The sequence below is a fragment of the Protobothrops mucrosquamatus genome, unplaced genomic scaffold (assembly GCF_001527695.2).
Source record: "Protobothrops mucrosquamatus isolate PMUCROS unplaced genomic scaffold, P.Mucros_1.0 scaffold39, whole genome shotgun sequence".
NCBI classification, from domain to species: domain Eukaryota; kingdom Metazoa; phylum Chordata; class Lepidosauria; order Squamata; family Viperidae; genus Protobothrops; species Protobothrops mucrosquamatus.
In genome coordinates this window covers 1,946,143-1,970,532 of record NW_015386421.1, presented here as the reverse complement: position 1 = coordinate 1,970,532, position 24,390 = coordinate 1,946,143, and the positions used below count along the sequence as shown (strand labels likewise).

The window sequence follows — 24,390 nt, the reverse complement described above, 5'->3', positions numbered from 1 at the left end:
ATTTGGTTGTTCCTCCGATCGCCCGGCCCAACTGTCAGTCAAGTAGTCGGGCTGCGCGACAAGGGAGGTGGCGGCGGTGCTTACCGCCTCAGGCAGGGAGACCGACCCGCTAACTGCAGAGTGGAGGGATCGGCGAGCGAGGAGGAGGAGGAGGCAGGCAGGCAGGCAGGCAGGCAGGCAGACGCCTATCTTTCAGCTGTGCGATGGACCGGCACTACCTCCGCCATTAAAGACAGAAGGGCAGGCGGACCGAAAGATTTCTTCCCTCCCTTAAGAAAATTAGGGATTGTTGTCGGTTTCCCTTTGATTCGTCCTCGCCGTCAGGACGTTTCATTCACCCGGTGGGGGATATCTCCTCCCTTTCCCCTGACTGAGCAGAGACAGGTATAAAAAAAACCTGCCCATTCACTCCCTTGGCCCCGCCGGGGACGCACAGACTTGCCCCTCCTCCTATTGCAGACGAGCTGATAGGCGACCCCCCCCCCGCCCGCCCGCCCCGCGACTCATTGGGGAGGAATCGGGAAAGCGGCTAAACTCCGGGCTGAGCCATGCGCCCAACCTCTCCGCGGAGGCAGACGGAGGGTCGCCCTCCCCTCTGAAAGAGACCGACCGCCGGCCCTGCAGAGGCGCCCGTTTTCCTTTCTCCGCGCCCCGCCATCCTCTCCTGACGATGCCGCTGCCCCGCTGTAGCTGAGAGCCCAGGGCGAAGAGAAGACGAGGCTCCGGGCTTGGGGGGGGGGCAGCATGGAGCGCCGAGGGGAGCCTGATTTCCACCTCCAGCAAAATCTGGAATTCAACGTGGAGAACGTGGAGAAGGTGAGAGCGGTGTTGCCAGGTTGGGGAGCAGAGGCCGATTCCACCTGCTGGGTGCGGTTTTGGGGGGCTGTGCCCCTCGGGTGGAGTGGGGGAGAGTTTCCGATTCTCCCCTGGGTTTTCTGCCACAAGCGGTTTTTTTTTTCTCTCTCCAGTTACTGTAGACATGCCCTTCTCCTAGTCAGCAGGCCAGCTGCTCCATCTTCATCTTCTTCAGGACAACTTACTGGTTCCTGGCATGGTCTTCTGCATTTTCTTTACAGTAGTGTGACCCCCTAAAATCCACTGGGGCCATTCCACTTTGAATAAGTGGTTGTCTTGATTCTTTTGTTAGAATATTCCAGCCTTCCCATTTATCACTTCCCAAGAAGTGATTTTAGGATGAATCTGACAGGGAAAGGAAATTACTCTGTTGCTGCTGCTGCTGCCTTAGAGAAGTGATGCTTTGTCCTGTCTATATTCCTAGAATATAGCCTGTCCGCTCCTTCGAGCCCAGCATATGTCAGCAAACTCTTTGTTCTTCAAGAGTTTCAGGGATACAGTTCCTCTGGTTGTAGAAAACACAGCTATTTAGAAAGATTTAGAAATCTGGGAGGTAAACATTTTTCTGATAGAAAAAAATAGGCAGGGTTCTTTTGTTGCTGCTTTATCCTTCTTGTATGGTATTACCTGTATCTGTCACGTGCATTTTTTCCTAAGTCACAGCAGTCATTTCACTAGTAGTGAAGTATGATGCTGGTTTGATGACATCAACTTGAACCTGGGTGTGTCTGTCACTTTGGTTCGGGGCAGTAACTGATACATTTGACAAGTTCCCATGGATGCTTTTTTCTGTATTTATCATTCACTGTGCTTTGTTTACTTTAAAACTATTGATAATTGAATTTATTGAGGTTATACTTTGAAAGTCATAATATCAAAAAATATTGGCCTTAAAACTGCAATTTCTTATTTTTATATGTGAAATTCATGTGGCTAGTTGTGGTAACTGAAATAAAGGAAACACTGCAGCATGATTTCTTTAAGAGAACAGAAAGATTTGATAAAAGACCCAAACATTACATTTATCTATACTCTGATGTTATATCTCTGAAAGATCCTATTTTTGCTCTGTACATTACTACCAGTCATGTTAGAGAGGAGGGAGCATGGCTTCTCTTCAGTAATTTGAAGTTACTCATTAGTAGATGGCAAAAGTGTAGACAATTCTACACTATTTGATCTTTCTGAAAGGCAGTTTCATGATTCCTGATTCAGTAAAAACTACAGGTAGTCCTTGACTTATAACCGTTCATTTAGTGACCACTCAAAATTACAGTGTCACTGAAAAAAGTGACCTATGACTGCTTTTCACACTTATGACCATTGCAGCATCCCTGTGGTCATGTAATCAAAATTTGGATACCTGGGCAATTGGTTCTATTTATGACGGTTGCCGTGTCCTGGGTCATGTGATCCCCTTTTGTGATCTTTTGACAAGCAAAGTCAATGGGGGAAGCCAGATTCATTTAACAACCCTGTTATTAATTTAACAACTGCAGTGATTCACTTAACAACTGTGGCAAGAAAGGTCATATAATGGGGCAAAATTCACTTAAATTTTCAGCAACAGAAATTTTGGGCTCAATTGTAAGTTGAGGACTACCTGTATATAGTGTCACTGTTAAACAGATTAGTTCGGAGTGACTGCCATCTTATTTCTAATATGATGTTCTTATCTACATTTCTCTGTGATGCTTTTCTTGAAACAAATTAATTTTTATAAAAGCATAATTGTAATTAATATTTTATTGATTTTCCAAATGTTCAGAAAAATAATCCTGTAAGGCAGACTTTCCCTAGAATAGCTTATTTAAAATTACCTACTGAATTCATGATTGAAGTGAAATTGACCGAGGAACCTATTCTAATCAAAACTAATTATTATACCACTTAACCAGTTTTTTTAATAGCATCTGAGTGAAAATAGATGCCTATATACCATATGCTGCGATGACTAGGTTATAAAATGAATATTAAGAAGAAAGTGGAGAAGAAGTATTGTAGAATTGATAGTAGGATATACTTAAGGCCCATCACATCTTGTGAAACAATACAGTATATGAAGAGATAATAGATGAAACTTACAAAGATATGTTGCCCTAATTAGCTTTCTTCAACTTACCTCAAGAATGACAGGAATTATATAGTTCTGCATAACTAGAAGATATCAGATTGAAGAAGGTTAATTTTTACAATTCTTTGTCTGCCAAAGAACCTGAAATGGAAATGGATATGCCTATTTGTCAACAATTAAATTTTGTGTTTACAAATATTAGCAGGCTGATATCTTTTCTGTGATTATGCTCCAAGTAGAAAAGGATAGGAATAGGGACTAATAAAAACATGGCATTGAATGGATATAGAATTAAAATGAATCCCAGTCTTTGAATTATAAAACAAATTTCTAGACTTTATGACTGTCATAAATATAGAATCATTAATGACTGTTAATGTCTGAATGGAAGTGGAGATTGGGTGCTTTAATTTCTGAGGGCTTGAGAAACATTCTTTCCCCATATTTAGGACAAACTAAATAATGTATAGTTTGCAAAGTTGAGGTACAGTTTTCTTTTTTCTTTTTTAAAAAAATCAGGATGCACACTGAAGACTTACTCTAAGGTTAAATGCAGATAAATAAAATGCAGTTGGAAATTGGGCTTTCATTTAAAGAAAACCCATTTCATGTCTTTGTTAGCTTTGAAAAATATTCTGCATTCTACCTGAACAATGTAGGCAGATTTAATTCGAGCAACTTTAATCTATCTGCCTTTAATACTCATTGTATTCCCAGCAGCATTAAAGTAGCTACTCCCTGTTATACAATACTCTGAATTGTTTTATTGTGTTGTTCAGGCCTTAGGAGCTCACTAGTAGGATTCTTTTATTCATTTTGTTTTCAAGCAATACCCAAGTATTGTCTTTTCACCAAGTTACAAGCTGTAGTTAGAAACACCTAGTTTGATTCCCTTTTGATTTTGATAGGGATATGATCAGATGACAGATGCCTAGCTTGAACCTTGAAACTTATTACTACATTCTGCCATTTGCACAGGGCATATAAATTAAATATTCTGGCATTCTGCAAGATTATGTGGTAGGCAATACCAGCTTCTGTGGCCTAATCTGCTCCTGGGTAATGCTGCTTCATCATTTCCCCTGGAGAGAAGGCATAGGCAGTTCTTTTGTGTGCATTGACAATACAACAAATGTTGACATCAGGAAAGGTCAGGACACTCCAGGGGGTGATTAGCCCTGTAAGTGGTGGGGGAAGTGGATATGTAGAAGTTACAGTCATGGGGTATTCCAGAATACCTTCTGTCCTAGCTTGAAGTGGCCACAGCAATCTCTGAAACCTTTTGGTTCCTCCCACATTCCCCACTCCCAGTTCTGTCTCAAAGGGTTTTTGCCTTATTGTCTGGTATTGCCTAGTATCAAGCTTTCCTCTGAAACACAGCTTGCACTATAAGGGCAACAGTTGGGTAACCAGCTGAATTCAATGCCCAGTTTATATTGCAGAGAGCATTAGGGAATTGGGGTCAAGATACAAGTCTTCCTAGCAAATCCTGCTGAATCTGCCATTTCAACTTGAGTCTTCCTTGCTGTATGCAGAAAGTGATGCTCTATGAGAACAGTTTCAGATGCCTTAAGAGGCTTCTTTTCTTCTGTTCTTTGTGGGTATTCTTGTAATATTGTTTCAACATGAATCTAGGGCTTCTAGCATAGAAAGTGTTGCAGTTTGGGAAATTTAACCAGTTGAGACCATATTTGCCTTGAGATGTTAGAATAGGGCTAACTAGATTTTGAACTAGCTTCTCATTTTTCACTGTATTAAATATTTAGACTAATTAAATTCAAGTAATAGGATGGAAGAAATGCCACTAAAAAGACACGCCTTTATTTTAACAATGTCTATATTTGATGTTGGTAAATAATATTTTGCTTCATTTATTATTATTTGAATTATAGTTGTCTTCTGGCTGAGAGGGCAGCATTGTATATTGGACATACAGCAGATTTAGGAGAAAGAAGTAATCCAATAGATTTACTGACTTGCACTTGTTAGGGAAAATTTCAGGGAAAGATCACCCAACAGTGATACAATTTATGACATTATAGCTGCAATTTCAGTGTATAAGGACATTTAATGTGTACGTTAGAAATGTGAACAACATGAATGGACATTTTCTCATGCTTGGTGAATGTCTAAAAAAGCTTTAAAAATGAATTCAAAATACATATTTTTGTACAAATGATTTTAAAGATTAATATTTAATTGAAGCCAGAACTTTTCCATTTAGGATTGATGGTTGAATAATTATAAAAAAAGCAATGGAAGATTATTTCAATATGATTACTGTGGTGAGATTACTGTATGTACAAAGATGGAAAGACTTGGCATTACCTACCATGAAGGAATGGTGGGTAAAATTGACAAAATTTACTGAGGTGGACAAACTGATTTATTTGATGAGAGAAAAGACAATATTGCATTTGATTTATGGTTTGATGATTGGAGTAGATAGCTTATAAAAAGAAGAGAGTCATAATGTAACTTTAGAGAGAAAGGTTAAGATATATTGTGCTTATAACTGCTATGAAGAATATTTTTACTACTTCTATTCTCTTGTTGCAGTTTTAACTTCTTCTGTTATTTCTTTTTCTATATTTATATGACATCAGAGCTTCAATTTCAGTACACATTGTTCAGTATGTCTGAACAATACTCAGAACATCTTATTTCCCTATTTTATTAAAATTGGAAGCAATCCATCCCTGTAACTACCGTATAGGCCAAACATGTCTTAAGACACAGAAATCCATTATTTCATAAACATATTAAATGGTAATTTAGGGAACACATTCATTAAGCTTTGTATTGATCCCGTTTTATAAGCTGAACATAGTTAATTTTCTTGCAAAAATAGTTCTGTGCAATAGCTTAGCACAAAATTCCAAGATATTACATGTATTCTGTGATAGTCTTGGACCGGAATTGCTTTTTCTTTCAGTATTCTTTTCAGTAAATTTCTAGTATGTGTTTTAGATCAGCAACTGTGCAGAAATTAATTAGGGCTATCTTCTCTTGAGCCTGTAGATCAGGGGTCCCCGACCCCCGGTCTGTGGACTGGCACCTGTCCATGGCATGCCAGAAACCAGTCCACGGAAACAAGCGAAGCCCTACCCACGGGATGCAGACAGCACATGAAACCATGCCCCCTCTGGTCCGCAAAAAAACCTCTCTCCATGGAACCTGGTGCCCAAAAGGTCGGGGGCTGCTGCTGAAGATGGGAACATGTGTAAAGATTCTTGTAGTGCTTTGTAATAAAGTCTTGTATTGTCAAGAATACCCTTTTTGATTTTATAAGCATTTCACCCCAATCACAGCTCAATTAAAGGAGGGGTTTTTTTTTACTTACAAGAGAAATGGCGTGAGATATCTTCTGCTTGTTGCAGCGTAAGGAATATTTTAGGCACTTGGATAAAATGTCATCCTTTATATTCTGACATTGCAGAACTAAATTGAACTGAAAGTTTGGGAAATTCCAACTAAATTTAGCAGCAGGGAGAAAACTCACATTTTTTGTTCTCTTAATATTTTAGCTGAAAATGGTGTAGGCTTTGGTGCTGGCCCAAACAACACATATCTCTGCTTCTTCTTCCTTTTCCGATTCTTTTTTCTAAAACTTTGATTTTGAAGCTTTTCAATCCTTCTTATTTTTTTGTGAGCATATATGTGTAGCAATGTATGGATTTCCGAGTTGAGGGCTAGAAAATTTAAGAAGTGACATTTATGCTATATAGATAAAGGAGGTTGGTTTCCATCACTTCTAATTTAAGGTATTGAGTTTCAGGACTAGATGATGTGACAGCTGAGATGGCTGCCTTTAGAACAATATACTGGGGAATAAAATATAAGTGAATCTTTTTTGACTCTTTAACAATGTTGCTATTAATTTATTGTTGCCAAAATATTCTGGAAGGATTTTTCCATATACTGTAATTGGAGCATATTTTGTGCCTTGCTTCCCTGTGACTTAGAAAAGGTTACGGTTATTTCATTTCAAATAAAAATCTGAGTTCGTAAATATTAGACGTTCCAGCATGGTCTTGGCAGCAAATCATAGATCTTCTGACACTTCTTGACTCAACTCATCTCTTTAGCTTGAATTGGCTTAAAACTCCTGAACAGGGTTTGCCTTGATTAAAATCTTTATTGCTGATAAAGGTGAAGCTATGCACAATAGCTAATTGCTTATTGTTAATGCAAATGTTTTTTATATTCTCAAAGGTTTAAATTAAGACTTCTTTTCATCCTTCCAAATAAACAGATGTTTGGTGGTCTTAAAGCCATGGGATTGTTGTATTTTCATATAATAGCCATTTCTGACCTGGGTTCTACTGATTGCACACCTGAACCAATACACTAAAGAATGCCAGAATGTGTAGAAACTGACAGAGCGATATTGAAGAACAAAGAAAAAGAAGACACAGAATAATTTTAATATGTATTGTTAAGTAAAAAATGAACCCAGACAACACATTGTTTACTAAGCACCTATGATTTGTAAAAATAGAAAATCAGTAAAATTCTATTAAAAAAAAGAATGCCAATAATTCATTTTTTTAAAAGTCGAGTGTCCATTTTCTTGTGGCTGAGTTGTGACCTAATGCAAAGCTACTCTTGAAATGGGACTACTAGGACCAAAATATAAGCAGATTTTCTGCCAACAGTTGTAGCATAACTACATACTAAAATTATTTTAAAATGAAATCCATAGCACTAGTAAGCTCTTTTAGAAATAGGATGCTGAACAATTTCAGCAAAAGAAGCTACTGCTTATTTATTGCTTTGTCCTGCTCGGTGTGCATTGTATTCATAAATATCTGAAATACATTGTAGTGGCATGTGAATTGTTTTCTTGGTACTATGTTTAATAGAGGTTTTTTTGTTCTGTTTTGTTCCTTGGTTCTTGTATTACCAGATGTCAGTGTTTTTAGATAATGGGCCTTTTATTCCTTAAATCACAATGAAGATTGTATTAAACAGATTGGTCTCATGGTAAGAGCTGTCTCTGAAATTCTAGTGCAGTCTCAGATAGTTGCTCTAGTCTATTCATTTAAAAACATATTGACATTTTAACATTAAAAAAAGTTACCTGAAAGTAATTGTTCTTTGACTGAGATTTTTTTAAAAAATCAGAATTTAAAACATAAGATGAAAAAAGTGAGCTATAGTGGTGTTTTAGTGGCTTTGAGGATAATACTGTTCTAAAATTAATGCTTCCAAAAAATGTTTGATCTATGTTGGATAAAAGACCTGGCATGAAAAATGGCCAATCAGGACAAGGGAAATCCCCAAAGTAGGGTATTTTCAAATCAAATCTTTATTATAGGCAGACTTATAGCCAGAATGTATAGCATATATAGAAATACATATACCCATGTACTAACATCTATAAATATAAATAAACATAAAATATAATAAATATGGTAATAGTAATGATAATAAATAAATAATATAGAAATAATATGGGTAATAATACAAGGATTAGGACTTCTAGTGAAGACATGGTGCACTGAAGACATCCCTGAAGAAGTAGAGATGACATTGTAGCTGAAATTGATGGGCAGATGCCTGGGCTGCCAAAAATCTCTCTGAAAAAAAAATCATGAGACATACTCCAGACAGTGACTCCTCATAAGAAGATGGCAATAACTGATGTTTTTGTGATCTATTTGTGAATTGGGCAACTGGGAATCAAGGATTCCATTAAAGCTCACAGGCATAATCTAGCCTTTAAGAAGATAACGTTAGACTGATCCTCATTTCTTAATCACTTTAAAATAAACTTTTTATTGCTTTTTAAATATTGAGAACCTCTGGAATGGCATATTTCTTGGTATTCACTGGATGAGTTTCATTCAATTCTTTACTAAAGAAGTTTTGAAGTACGAGTTAAGGATTTTATTATTTTTTAATTAATAACAAAAGGGTGATTAGAATATTGGTTTTAGAATGTTATAAAGGAATTTTAAAGGTCCAGATGGATTTTTTTTTCTTTTTACCATCCTGTAATCCCTTTATTTGGGGTGACTGAATGGAGTTGAGTGCTTACTGGCCAAATGCCCTTCCTGATGCCTATGTAGAGCTTGCAGCAGATATTTTCTCTTTGCACCCTAAGAGAGAAACATCTGTCACTCCCTAGGATTGAACTCTCAACCTTCCAAGTGGGAGGCAAGCATCTTCACTTCTATGCCACCACGCCACTCATCCAGATGGATTTAATAATAATATGAAACTGAACATAAGAATCCTTCTTGTGGGACTTAAAGGTGGACATTAGAGGGGCACCAGAAAGAAATATTGAATATAGAAATGAAACTGGCTGTAATGAAATATGAGAATAATGTTGGAAGATGGAAATGATCAGATAAAAGGGAGAGGAGCCTACAACTGATTATTGGGCAGAGAAAGAAACTTTGAAAGGAACCACCCTAATTTATCAAGAAGTAAAATTATATAGCAGGAGATGTGTACTTTCAGACTTACAAAATTCTGTTAATGTAGCCTTACAATAAATAGAATTAGTTCATCTTGCTTTGTTTCCTGTTTGATCTGCTTGGGGCACTGACACTGGCTGATGTTTTGATAACTAAAAAGGACATACAGATAATAGACTAGAAGAGTGTCTTAGATAACCTTTCTATACTGAATTTACAAAAAGGATTTGTTAATGTTGTCAGAAGAGACAAAGAAAAAATTACAAATCAAATGGTTGGACACTATATGAAGGGACTAAAGATTAAAATTTTTGAGAGCAATAGGAAGGAATGTAAAGTTGGTTTATTTGACCAAAGTTAAAATAGATAGGTTGCTAATTTTTAATGGACTTTTTCTGACCAGAACTGGATTATGGTGCTTTAAAGTTTTGTTTAAAGATACAGTTTATATATAATGGGATAGAAAAATGTTTGAGATTCCCTGAAACGATATTAACAGAGGATCGTGTAGCTCAGGGTCAGCAGAGCATTTTCAATAACATCCTTTCATTGAAGTATTTCTTTTTATCTGTCCTTTCATTCAGCATCATTGGAAGAACTTGCTTTCTACCATCATGTGATAAGAATATCTTTATTGATTACTCCATGCTATACATAATTTTAAATATACTGACTTTCTTCTCTTATTTTTTAAAAATCTAAAAAGCTCCTAGTTGTAACTTTTTATTATAATGAAGTTGATCTAGCCATAGAAAATTTTGCCTGCCCTTCAATATTTTTCAGCTATTATTCTTTTTTAGAGTATGGCAATGCCATAGAAAACTAATATAATAATATTGCAGATCTATTTTTTATTCTGTTCAATATAAAATGAACAATTGGGTAGCAGTTGCTCATTGGTCCTATATTTTTATCAAATTAATTATCACAATATCAAGATCCCTTTTCTAATCAGTCACCATCGCTCAAATTTTATAATCATAAATGTATGTCAGCCCTCCAAAATAGATCAAACTTAGAAACCAAACACACACAAGCTACTACTACTTTTATTATAAGGCTTCCCATCTCTTCGCTTTATCTTCATGAGAACTTTGAGAGACATTTTCTCAAATTACATTTCTGCCCCAGAGTTAGATTTATTTTTACCGTTATCTCAATTCCTGTTCTTCCTCCTGTTTCACAAGATTATTCCTTCTGTCCATTACATTGTGAGGTTTGCATTTTTTAACCTAACACAGTGGTGGCGAACCTCTCTGTGGGCACGTGCACTGTCCCCCCAGCCCCGCCTCCCCCACGGCCCCCTCATCAGCAGTCCCCTGGAGACTTGCCCTCAAGTGCGGTCCGCGCAGAGCAGCACGGCCAAGGGCATGGCAGCCAGGCAGCGGGGACAAGACTGCCCTCGCGCCCTGTCACATACAGATGCTGCTGCGGGGCATGGGTGGAGGGCATGGCCGCCATGACGCTGCTGGGCTACCTGGGCAATCTGCTGCGGTGGGCTGTGGAGGCGGTGGGTGACCATGCAGGTGGGTGGGGCGCAGAGCAGGGGTGGGCAGGGAGGTGGGGCGGTTTTGGGGCACTCGGTCTCTAAAAGGTTCACCATCACTGACTTAACAGATATAATTTCACACTTGCTTGTACTGATTTATATTTAACCATATTAATGCCAAGTTCCTCAATATGAGGAAAAGTTCATAGAATCATAGAATTGGAAAGAGCCATTTAGAAAGTCCAATATTTTTGAAGTCTTTTTTTTCTTTTAATCACTCTAATTATATCAGGGTTATCAGCAAACTTGAGTACCTCACAGTTTACCAAAAGAAGAAAAGCATTGATGTTAATGCCAGTTTGGAGGAGGGGGAAATCCTATTGTTTACTTCATTCAGTTGAAAGAGTTATACCTTTGTTTATGTTATTTGTTCTGAAATCAGTTACTTATTTAATACTTTTCTTATACTACAGTTGTTAAGGTTGGGATATATTTGAAGATAGCACTGATTGTTGACCAATGTGTCTGACAGCTTGGCGTAGACACATAATGTAAGGGTTTGTGGATAGTAGGCTAAAATGCATCGAGGAAAGTTATCTATATTAGCCCCAGATAAGATTTTGATTGTAACAGGATTTATTTATGGCAACTGTTACAATTACTGCAGAACCAGGGCATTGCTCAGCGATCTTTCTTCCCCCTTTCCAATTGTCTGTACCCTGTGTGACATAGTGAAGAGGTCTAGGACTTTGCCTGAATGAGAAGATGATGCTTCTGTTGCTATGGTTCCCGTTGCTTGGTGGCAATTGGCTGCCGAGAAAATCATAATGCTGGGTCAGTGAGGCAAGTAGGAAAGTGACCCAGAATGCTTTTCAAGGAATAAGTGGAAATCACTGCAAAGACAATAGCAACAAAGCTATGCATGGTCTGTTGGGGATAATGGGTAAATTGTTGGGTTAGGAAGCTATGCCTTGAGTCTGAGCAGTGTCTGTTATTGGCCTCCTAACATCAGGTTCATTTCAGTGTACTATATTAGTTCCAGCCATACTGTGTCTTAAATATATATATATATGAAGAGTTATCCAAACTCTTAAACAATATGTGGTGTATATCCAGTGCAATCTGCTTGATTTTTGAGGGGGGAAAAATCTATCCTGTGTTTTTGAATTCTGAGTAAAGCTTCAGGTAACAAGAACATTACCCAACAGCTGAAGTCTTAATCTATCATACGTTTAGTATTCAGAAGGTTAATGCTGTCCCAGTGGTATTTGTGTGCAGAAGAAACCTCACCCTGTTGCTTAGAGAATCTGCCTTGTGTGCTGTGTTGCTATAAGATATAATGTTACATGCTTACTGTCTCTGCCCTTGGTCCAAGAATAGCACAATATTACAGACCTCCTATGACTCCCCTTTCTGTATCCATCTCCTAAGTCAAAGGACTGAACACAAGGAATCCTTGTCAGGCTAAATCCATAAAGCTGATGTGATAATTGTATAGCATTTATTATTAGTGGTAACATACTGCTGTTGCTAGTTCTATGGTGGCCTTACTCCCCCTGTTAAAATGTGAAGGAATGTTAAGGCTATCAGCTTAGAAACATACATATTATAGATTTGAGCATTGCAGCGTGTGGGGTCTACAGGCAGTGATATAAATTTGAAAAATAAAAATAAATTACTATTGCTGCCTACTTTGCTTAAATGACGAGGAAGCCTGGGAGAAATGCAGTCACTGAGCATCAGCACATATATGTTAGGATACTCATTTTGTTTTGTATCACTTTCAATTTTGAATTTCATCTACCTTTTTATCTGGTCTGAAGGTGTCATTCTGGAATCTTGCAGAATTGTTTCGAATCACAGTAAATAATTTGTTGTTTGTTTATTTATTCAAATTATATAGCCACCCATCTTGCATGAGTGACTCTGAGTGAAAACAGAAATAAAAACATAAATTTAATCATAACAATAGAAAACAAAAATAAACATAAATAAAGTATGATGGTCAAGACCATCAACAATAATAACAATATCTCATAGTTTATTAAATTCCTGACCCCCCATGTCTGGAAGAATAGCCTTGAGGGCCTTCTGAAATCCAGCAGTATCAGGACTAATTGTATCATCTCTGTTTACCTGTATGCATACATTAAATAGTAGTGATCCAGTTTTGCTTTTTATATCTGGTTTTATTCTTTGGAGACTTTAAGATATTATTACCTAAGTAGTTAAAACCTGTATCTGACTACTAGTTCTTTATTTATAGGGGCTTGCTATGGAAATAAATTACACAGAGACACACACACACTATATGTATGCAGTGCTTTTTTTGTAAAAAAAAAAAAAAAAAAAAAGGTGCCAGAACTCAAACACATGTCATACAACCCGCCTTGCCTACCCTACAAGGTTCCATCCAAAAAAGGTGCCGGAACTCCGTTCTGGGCGTTCTATGAGAAAAAAAGCCCTGGATATATATATGTATGTAAGTTAGTAATATGGTGTGGTATGGTATCGTATTGTATATGTATGTGTGTATGTACAGGTAGTCCTCAACGTACAACTACGAGCCCAAATTTTCTTTTGCTAAGCAGGGCAGTTAAGTGAGTTTTGCCACAGTTGTTAAGTGAATCGCTACAGTTATTAAGTGACTGATGTATTCGTTAAGCGAATCTGGCTTCCCCATATTGACTTTGCTTGTCAGAGGCCAACTGGGAAGGTTACAGATGGTGATCTCGTGACCCTGGGAGGGTGTAGCTGCCATAAATAGATGTAATTTGCCAAATTTTGATTGCATGTCCATGGGGATACTGCAACAGTCATAAGTGTGAAAAACAGTCATAAGTCATTTTTTTCAGTGCCGTTGTAACGTCAAACAGTCACCAAACAAATGGTTATAAGTTAAGGACTACCTGTATGTATCTCCTGAAGGATGGCAGACTGCTCTTTCATGTGGACCTGAGAAACAAAAGAATATTTTATGTCGTTGAATGAAATGTTGCATTTAGTTAAAAAAAACTTATTTTTCCAGATTTTCCATAGTGATAGTGATATGTCTACTGCATTGTAGTTTGTGCTTAACCATTGTAAAACAAGTTGATTTTAAAATGGAGATAGAATGGATAGGAGAGATATCTAAAGGTTTAAACTTTATAATTCATTATGAAGAAAAATATTAAGGCAAGGGAGGTGTTTCCCTCCCTTTGCCACTTACCTCTCTTTTTATGCCTTCTTTCCCCATTTTGTTACAAACCTCCTTTATTTGGTTCAGTATCAATTTCTTTTTTTCCCCAGTATATATCAAATTATAACAAATATTTTCCACTCCAGATTATGATTTTCCACAGTAAGTAATCTCATGTAGCCAAGTTTCTTCTAAGAGTCTGAACTTTTTTAGATGTCCTTGCTTATATAAACCATTGGTGTTTACATTATTTTCTGATTACAACAATATGCTCCCTCTACCGATGCGAAGATGAAAGAACAAAGATGGTATCTGTGTTGTAAAATTGAACTTTTATTCAAAATTTATCTGAAGCCTGGTCAACAGAAACAAGTCTCTAGACAACTGTCCGATTGAGCCCCCTATCCTATGGAGAAGTTTTATGTTTTGGGTTTGATTCATTACCATCCTAGGTTGTTTGAGAATGTAGAAAATGCTGAATCATTTATCGTTTCCTGCTTTTTTAGGCACTGCACCAGCTATATTATGACCCCAACATTGAAAACAAGAACCTGGCCCAGAAATGGCTGATGCAAGCTCAAGTATCACCACAAGCTTGGCACTTCAGCTGGTTGCTTCTTGATATGGACAAGGTGCCTGAGATCCAATACTTTGGGGCCAGTGCCCTCCACATTAAGATTTCACGCTACTGGAATGACATCCCTGCTGACCAGTATGAGAGCCTTAAATCACAGCTCTTCAGTCACATAACTCATTTTGCTAGTGGTTCCAAAATTGTGCTGACCCGCCTTTGTGTGGCATTGGCTTCATTAGCACTGAACATGATGCCAGAGGCTTGGCCATGTGCTATTGCTGACATGGTACGCATGTTTCAGGCAGAGGACTCTAATGTGGATGGGCGAGCACGTTGCCTTGCGCTACTGGAACTACTGACAGTGCTGCCGGAGGAATTCCAAACCAGCCGTCTGCCTCAGTACCGTAAGGGGCAGGTACGTAGTGTCTTGTCACAGGAGTGCACATCTGTGTTCCCTCTGCTAGAACAATTGTTGCAACAGCAAGACTCTCCTGGCTTCATTAAGCAGAAGGTGCTGAAGTGTTTCTCCAGTTGGGTGCAACTAGAGATTCCTCTGATGGAATGTGAGAACTTGATCCAAGCATCTTTCACTTCTCTGCATGATCCAGAACTCTTCGACATTGCTGTGGAGGCTATTGTCAATGCCATTTCCCAGCCTGATGCTCAGAGGTAAGTATAGTTTCACCTTATGAGCCAGTTATTGTTTTAAAAATTTACAACCTTAGATATAAACTATTTATTTCCATATGGAGTGATCCAGTCTGATATTTTATTAATAGAACTTCCTTCAGCCATCCTGATTTCATTGCAAAAAGTGTGTGTACTTTCTTGTATCGTTCTTGCACAAAGAATGCAAGCAAGTGAATCCAATACATGAAGTTTTCAAATGTTCTTGAAAATGAAATCTTGGTAAGAATAAAGAATTTTATTTGAGCAACCCACAAATAAAGCAAGCGTTATCTTCTTTGTCACCTTTCTTTTCATTAAACAATATTTTATTTTTAAAAAAACCTCTAGCGCTTTTATTTACGTGAGAAGTATCAGTAATTAGTCTCCTCTGAAACAGATTTAACTAGTAAGCATCAAAAACACACCACAGCTATAATTAATCTATAAGATTACCTGTTGCTTGTTTTTTGATAGGGGCACTATCATTATATAACCTCCAACAAGTTTGATCTCTGTTTATAGAAAGATTTTTAACTTATACCTATGGTATAGTACAGTGGTGGCGAACCTATGGCACGGGTGCCAGAGGCGGCACTCAGAGCCCTCTCTTTGGGCACGCGTGCCATCACCCCAGTCCTAGGCCTTCAGCTGGGTTTTATAAAACCTTTTCGCTTTAGGCCGCCGCCGCCATGTGGAAAAAAAAAAGGTTCAATCAGTCAATTTCAACTTCTCGCGGGGAAAAAAAAGATCTTGCAAAGTTGGGATTGATTGAACTTTTTAGTCCCACCCAGTCTGCCATTACCACTGCAGCCATGCCCAGCCAATGGGCCACACCCATCCGGCACTTGACGATACATAAGTAGGTTTTGGGTTGCAATTTGGGCACTCAGTCTCTAAAAGGTTCGCCATCACTGGTATAGTATTTGCAAGTATTACTGCTTGAAGTTTTTTTGCTTTGAACAATGTGGGGAAAACTTAGAAAACACTGGAAGAGGTGAGATATTATTTGGGAAAAAAAAAGAATTATTCAGTTTCTCTTTGCTTAGGTTCACTATTGTCCATAATTCAGTAATCCATTTAAGAAGATATATGAATTGTATTAATAGAGAATTTAAGAATTATGTCCATTTCAAAATATGAACATGGTTAATGAGATTTCATCTGTTGTGATTATAGTTGTGGTTTTATGAGAAAATATAATATGCAACTAGGAACGCTGGAAGATTTAATCAGCAGATAAGACTGTATAGATACTCCTTGACTTACAATCAGAATTGATTCCGGAATTATGGTAGTCGTTCTGTGTTAAGTCGAGGTATTATATGACAGGATTCAAAGTTATGACCGTTTTTAGAAGGGTCATTAAGCGAATGCCATGGTCATTAAGCAAACCAGCAGTGTTAAATCCATTTTCATCAATGGGCATATTTTGCGGCAAACTAAAAGTAAATGCCAGAAACAGTCAAAAACGTCACAAGCTTAAGGCACGTGACTGTAGGTCACTGCAAATGGCTATAAAGGTGAATCTATTGCCAAGCTCTTAAAACATGATCATGTGACCCTAGAGACAGTTTAAGTGTGTACATGCCCTTGTAGCTTCAAAAACAGGTTGTAGGTAGCTCTGCAGAGGTCCATCATAACTTTGAACGGTGTTAAAGCAACTGTTGTAAGTCAAGGACTACCTATATAATTTTCTTCCTGTCTTTTCACTTTTTCTCCTTTCCCCTGTCCATGTTTCTTCATAATAAAGTATTTGAGTAGAAACCTGGATCAAAATATGTTCTTGAAGAAACTGGTGCTGTGATTCCTCAGTGGACTTAACTGTTATTGATGACAGATATTTTGCAATTGGACATGTATAGTATATTCCAGTGATGGCGAACCTTTGAGAGACCGAGTGCCCAAAGTGCAACCCAAAACCCACTTATTTATCACCGGTGCCAGGTGGGCATGGCCCACTGGGTGGGCGTAGCTGTGGTGGTCATGACAGATTGGGTGGGTGTGGCCAAGGTGTGCGTGATCACCTCGATGTTGCTCATGGGGAGGGATGCCTGTGGGGGCCGAGCAGGGTTGGGGGAGATCCAGGGGGTCTCTGGCAGGTGGGGTGCTGGGCAGGAGGCTCATCCTGCGGGGTGAGGCGAGGCAGGGCGGGGATGCCATTGTCACAGGGCAAGGTGAGGCAAGATCTGGGGCGGCTGCTGCCTGACACCATTGGCCCCTGCACACAGAGGCCAGAGAGCGCATGGGTGCTGGGATGCATCCGGCCATGTGGGACCTCGGCGAGTTAGTGGGCGGCTGGTTGAAGAGGGACGGTTGCCATCTCCGGGGCATGGCACGCGTGCCCACAGAGAGGGCTCTGAGTGCCACCTGTGGCACTCGTGCCATAGGTTCGCCACCACTGGTATATTCAACCTAGAGAGGAAAATTATAGGGAACATAATATTAGTGAATAAGTATCTAAAAAGGTGGCAGAGTAAATAACTACTTACTGCTTAAAAGAAATGTTGGACTCCACTTGCCAGACTTAGTTGGACTTAAAGTATCATATCTCAAAAGTGAAGCGTTGCATAACTGTGGGCGCCAGTCTGATATAGTTGTTAGTATATCGGCTAAGGTAAGAGACTTTAGAGTTCAGGAGGAATCATATTTGTCATCCTGAGCTTTCCAAACAAAAGTGGGCTATAAAATAATGGAATTACTGAAAAAATTATCACCTGTTTAAAAATAGAAAATTTGCTCCCCTTCCAGGATCTGGTGATAGTGAAAGTCATGTAAAATCTCATCATGGGGCTATGAAATAATATAACATAAGCCTATTTCTCTCTTTCATTTTGAAAGCTTAAGAGAAGGTAAACTGCATATACTGTTCTATTAGATTAATTAATAAAGATGTATGGAAGAAATGATCCAGGATTGCTTAACTCTTTATTCTTTCTGATTTATGTTAAATTGAATTGCCATTGGTTGGAAAAAGTTTTAGTTCAGTTATCTTGTCTGTGTATTAGTCAGTCTTTTCCAGTATTTTTAAAATGTACTTTCAAGTTCCATTTCTCGTCTTGTAATATAGTAATGCAGAACTAGTTTCATTTGAATTGCTCCTTAGCCATATATATAGTCTTGTTCCTTTCTAACCCTCTGTAACCCATACTTACAGCCTTTTCATCCTCCCAGACTTCTGTATTACACCTAGCTTTTAAATTCCAATTACCTGATGATATTTTTTTTTAGCCTGTGGGCTTGTTTCACACCAAAATGTGATATTCTACAAAATGTTCAGTGTAAAGCAAGATGGAGATGGGCCCTGATTTTTGAAAGCTGTTAAAACAAATTAGTGGAGATATTTGGCTTATTCTTTCAGTGCAGAGTCCAGCAGTATGGATAATAAGAGGAAACAGAAAGCTTTTGAATTGTTCAATGCTATAAGCATAGTAGCATGGGTATGGTCTTTCACCTGTAACTGTGAACTATAGGTAGAGGTAGAGACTCTGAGGTAGAGTCAGGTGGGCAAGTTCAGAATAAGCCTATCTCTTCATTAGTCTGCCTCAGTAGCCAGGAAACTGACAATTGGCTGATTAGTCATCAGCATAGCATCTCCCTTCTTTCCCTTGAGGCCATCCCTTACTCTTCCTCTCCATTTCCTCTGTGCTTGTTGTCATAGTTACAGTCACTTATTGGCAGCAATAGGAAGATTGACAGGCAAGAAATTACTTGTATGGTTCTGGAATGCTACAGTGCACTGTGAAATGCTAGCTATCTGGATGCCTCAGAAAAGTATTGTGTGAACATTTATTTTTGCTTTGAGGAAATTAACATTCATAGATTGTAACTCTTTCAAATTCTCCTCCCATCAATAGGTTCTTCTGCTTAAACAATGGATATCATACATTTTCAAATATTTATTCCATTTCACCTATAACAGATTAAAATGTGAGGTCTTAAGAATAGCAAAATTATACCAAAGGTTTAAGCTTTCTTCTTTCCTGCATATCAGGCTTATTTTAAAATAAAATCACAGCTTTTCTAAAGTCTGTTGCATGCAGTAATCAAATATATGAATAAAGCCAGCAAATTCCAGAAAAGTAATCGCATTTAAGGTGTTTAATTTATGCAGATCAGGCCTTAGGTATAGTGTCACTTTAAAGACATGGCTGCTGCTATGAGTGTGATGGTTGCGAGCCAAAATGTAGTGATGCCAAGTGATTTTGAAAATGGTAAATTCCATATTATCCTTGAAGCTGATTTGGGGTAAATTAAAAGCTTGATCGAAAAAAACCTCTTGTGGTGATCTGATTAAGATGTTGGCCTAGCATCAGGAAGTCTTGGACTCAAATCACCTTCAGCGATGGACGTTTATTGAATGATTGGGCCATTCATTTACTCTTAGCCCAACCTCTTTCAGAGGATTGTTGTGGGAAAAAATAAGAGCTTTCTGTATTCCTCCTGGAGTTTCTGATCAAAAGGCAGGCTATAAACCTAATCAATCAGTCATGAAGCAATAATATTGACATTTTGGTTCTAAAAAATGATCTTAGAAAAAGAAATACTAATTTAACAATCTGGTTCCTTGGTTAGTGTCAGGTGTTTACACAAGTCAGTGATCACATTCCTGGGTGTGAAGTGGGCAGGTAGGTATGCTTTTTAAAATTCGTGTATTATATGTTACCCTTTCCCCCCCCCCCCTCATTATTGCTTGCATAATGGCAGAGTCAGTCATGAAAGCATTTCTTACTTTGGGGGATAGAAAATAATAAATTGTACAATATTGGTCTATACTATGTGCAGTATACCCACTCACTAAGTTATGATGAGAATGATGGAGGGAGAGTGTATACTTGTTGACTATTATGGGAACAGTATTGTTTATTCCAGATAAACATTTGAACCAGTACATTGAAAACATTTCTAAGCTGCTTCCAACCTCATACGGTGGATTCTGTAATTCATGTAAAATAGTCAGCAATTAAAATAAAATCACACTGATTCTGAAAATGTATCCTGGGAAAAATAAAATAAAACATAAATTGAGGCTAACATATCAATCCTGCATTAATGGAAATGAAAATGCATTGAGTAGCATTGAATAAAAAAAAAGTCAGCACAAGGCAAGTCTTCTTTGATTAGTTCAGTGGTTCTCAACCTGTGGGTCGGGACCCCATTTGGGGTCGATCGACAATTTCACGGGGGTCGCCAAGCAAGGCTGTCCGCCATTTTTTTGTCTGCCATTTTTTCCCCTTTTCCGGCGGGTGCCTTACCTCCCTTGGGCTGGGCCAGCTGGTGGTCGGCCTACTCCGTCTCTGCCGCTTGCCAGCTACGCCTCAACCGGCGCAGGGGGCGGAACCACGCATGTGCGGCACTCCCAGGCAGGGATAGTCCTCGACTTACGACCGGTTGGATAGTCCTTGACTTATGACCGGTTTAGTCCTTGACTTACGACCGGTTTAGTCCTCAACTTACAACCGGTTTAGTCCTCGACTTACGACCGGTTGGGGTCGCGGCATTAAAAAGGTTGAGAACCACTGGATTAGTAGGTATGGCCCAATTCTGGATCACTGTCCCACTTTACATCAAATGATAGTAACGAGGACTTAGAGAAAAACCTTTGAAGTTTACAATGTCTTCGATGGTCCTTAAGCATTTTCATCATTTTACCATTTTATTTTTAATCTCTATTGGACAATATTTCCCTCCCCCCACAGTGTATAGAAATTTGTTGCATCCTTGGACAGAATGAAAATAGCCTCTCTGGTAAACCCAAGAGTCTGGCCTTGCTACATTATTTACATATCTGAGGGAAGGGCAGCCATGATATTTAGAGCATTTACTTGGACTTCAGTAAGGCATCTGATAAAGTAGATCACAACCTACCGCTTGACAAGATAGAAAAATGTGGGGTAGAAAGCACCACCACCAGATGGATCCGTAGCTGGCTGACCGGCCGTACTCAGCATGTGGTCCTCAATGGAACCGCATCTACATGGAGGGAAGTGTGTAGTGGGGTGCCCCAGGGCTCTGTTCTGGGCCCAGTGCTCTTCAACATCTCCATGAACGATTTGGACGAGGAGATAGATGGGGAACTCATCAAATTTGCAGATGACACCAAGCTGGCAGGAATAGCCAACACTCCAGAAGACAGGCTTAAGATACAGAAGGATCTAGACAGACTTGAACACTGGGCGCTATCTAACAAAATGAAATTCAATGGTGAAAAAAGCAAGGTTCTACATTTAGGCAAGAAAAACCAAATGCACAGGTATAGTATAGGTGGTACCTTGCTCAATAGTAGTAACTGTGAGAGGGACCTCGGAGTCCTAGTGGACAATCACCTAAATATGAGCCAGCAGTGTGCTGCAGCTGCCAAAAAGGCCAACACAGTGCTAGGGTGCATTAACAGAGGGATAGAATCAAGATCACGTGAAGTGTTAATACCACTTTACAATGCCTTGGTAAGGCCACACGCGATGTAAAAAAGATGTTCAGACTCTAGAAAGAGTACAGAGAAGAGCAACAAAGATGATTAGGGGACTGGAGGATAAAACATATAAAGAACAGTTGCTGGAATTGGGTATGTCTAGTTTAATGAAGAGAAGGACGAGGGGGGACATGATAGCAGTGTTCCAATATCTCAGGGGCTGCCACAGAGAAGACGGTGTCAAGCTATTTTCCAAGGCGCCTGAAGGCAGAACAAGAAGCAACGGGTGGAAACTAAGCAAGGAGAGCAGCAACCTAGAACTAAGGAGAAACTTCCTGACAGTTAGAACAATTAACCAGTGGAACAACCTGCCTCCAGAAGCGGTGAATGCTCCAACACTGGAGGTTTTTAAGAAGAGACTGGACAGCCATTTGTCCGAAATGGTATAGGGTTTCCTGCCTGAGCAGGGGGTTGGACTAGATGATCTCCAAGGTCCCTTCCAACTTTACTACTACTACTACTACTACTACTACTACTACTACTACTACTACTACTACTACTACTATTATTATTATTATTATTATTTGATTTACATCTTGCCTTTGTTACTTTATAAGTAACTCTAGCAGCAAACATACATAATTTTATTTATTTGTATTCCGCATTTATAGATAGTCCTCGACTTACAACAGTTCATTTAGTGACCATTCAACAGTTCATTTAGTGACCATTCAGTAAATGCCACTGAAAAAGTGATTTACGACCATTTTTCACACTTAACGACCATAGCAGCATCACCAGCATCATGTGGTCAAAATTCAGATGCTTGGCAACTGACTCATTTATGACATTTTCAGTGTCCCAGGGTCATAGGATCACCTTTTGCAACCTTCTGACAAACAAAGTCAATGGAGAAGCCAGATTCACTTAACAACTGTATTACTAACTTAACAACTGCAGTGATTCACTTAACAATTGTGGCAAGAAAAGTCATAAAATGAGGCAAAATTCACTTAACAAATGTCTCACCTAGCAACAGAAATTTTGGACACGATTGTGGTCGTAAGACAAGGACTACCTGTATTATTTTTACAAATAACTCAAGGTGGCGAACATATCCAACTCCTTCTCCTATTTTCCCCAGAACGACAACCCTGTAAGGTGGGTTGAGAAAGGGTGACTGACCCAAGGTCACCCAGCTGATTTTCATGCATAAGGCGGGACTAGAATTCTGTCTGCTTAACCATTACATCTAATACATCATTCTCCAAATGAAAGAACAGTTGCTTTGAGCTTGCATGATTAGACTTCGTTAAGTTATAATTATGAAGATGAAGTGATTTAAATATTTTTCTCACATGTATTGATTTTATTAATTTGAAATAGTCTCCTCCTGCATTAACCAGCTTAATGCATAGCTACCTGATTTAGATGGCTTAAAATAGTTGTATGGTGTTGTATAATTTGAGCCCTTAACATCCCATAAAAGTTTAGATGTAATTTTCGGTGATTTTCCAAAAATTATTACTGAGCACCAAATTTTGTTTAACATGTTTGGAGGGGAAAATATAGAAAAACGTGGAAAGTAAACATATTAACTGCACTTAATTTATTAAATAGAATTTTCATTCATTCATACAGAAAAACTAATGTATTTCTGCATTGCAACCCTAGGAAGTTACTGCAAGGCTAAATACAAGCTTTGTTCCAAAAATTTGCACATACTTGGTTTAAACAAATAAAAGTAATTGATGTTCAAAAAATCTTAGCAGCTAGCAATACCTAGCTGTCTGTATCTGGAAGCTAAAAATGTAAGTCTTGTCTAACATTTGGGTAGAAGACATCTAAGGAGTGCCAGAGCTACGGGCTAGACTGCAGCGTAGAAAAATATATAAGACAATGGCAAATTGTTTCTGTATTGCTGCCAGGAAAATATCATGGACATGCCCTGAAAATCATCAGGAATCAAGCATGACTGGAAGGAGACTTAATTTTAATGTTGTAAAAGTCTACTAGGTGCTATTAGGAATGATAGATAGATAGCTACAAATTCAAGGCAATATAATTCTGAATAGCAGTTATAAGAAAGTTGGTTTCATTCATTGAATGCATTGTTGCATTCATCCTCTGCTTGTAAAAATTCTGAAGAATCCAGATGAATAGAAAGGGAAAAGTGGGGGTGGACAGATAGGGGGAACTAAATACTTGCCAGGGATTGTAATACTTTCCTAAAGACGGGAGAATTGATGGGGGATATAAAGTTCTCCATTTCTACCTTTTCTCTTTCTTAACAGGTATGTGAATACTCTTCTGAAGCTCATTCCACCGGTACTAGGACTCCAGGAACAGCTACGTCAAGCAGTTCAAAATAGGGATATGGAAACTTCTCATGGGATTTGTCGTATTGCTGTAGCCTTAGGGGAGAATCATTCACGGTGAGAAGCATTAAGCCTTGTGTGGGTATTTAAAAGCAGTGATTGCTAGAATGTGGCTAAAGCCATTCATGATTCTCTATTACTCACAAATAGCTTGCAATTTCTCAAATTCTATTTAGAGATCTAGATGATTTAGGTGCTAATTTATAATCTTGGATTTGGGAGGAACTCTGCAGAATCTTAGATCTGTAATATGCATGGAAGTTATTCAAGTTCTAAAACAGTTCCAGATGATGGGCTTCAGTGGGCATTTGCTTCATGAATTGTTGAATCTTA

The 24,390-nt window shown here is 38.6% G+C and overlaps 1 protein-coding gene across 1 annotated transcript in view; it reads left to right on the top strand.

The window, feature by feature from the left end:
- Positions 1-744: 744 nt before the first annotated feature.
- IPO13 (importin 13) overlaps positions 745-24,390 on the top strand; it is a 55,240-nt gene continuing 31,594 nt past the window's right edge. Inside the window, exons 1-3 of the mRNA XM_029283214.1 lie at positions 745-816; positions 14,534-15,270; positions 23,974-24,114. Coding sequence (XP_029139047.1) covers positions 745-816; positions 14,534-15,270; positions 23,974-24,114 — 950 coding nt within the window. The remainder of the gene's footprint in view (positions 817-14,533; positions 15,271-23,973; positions 24,115-24,390) is intronic.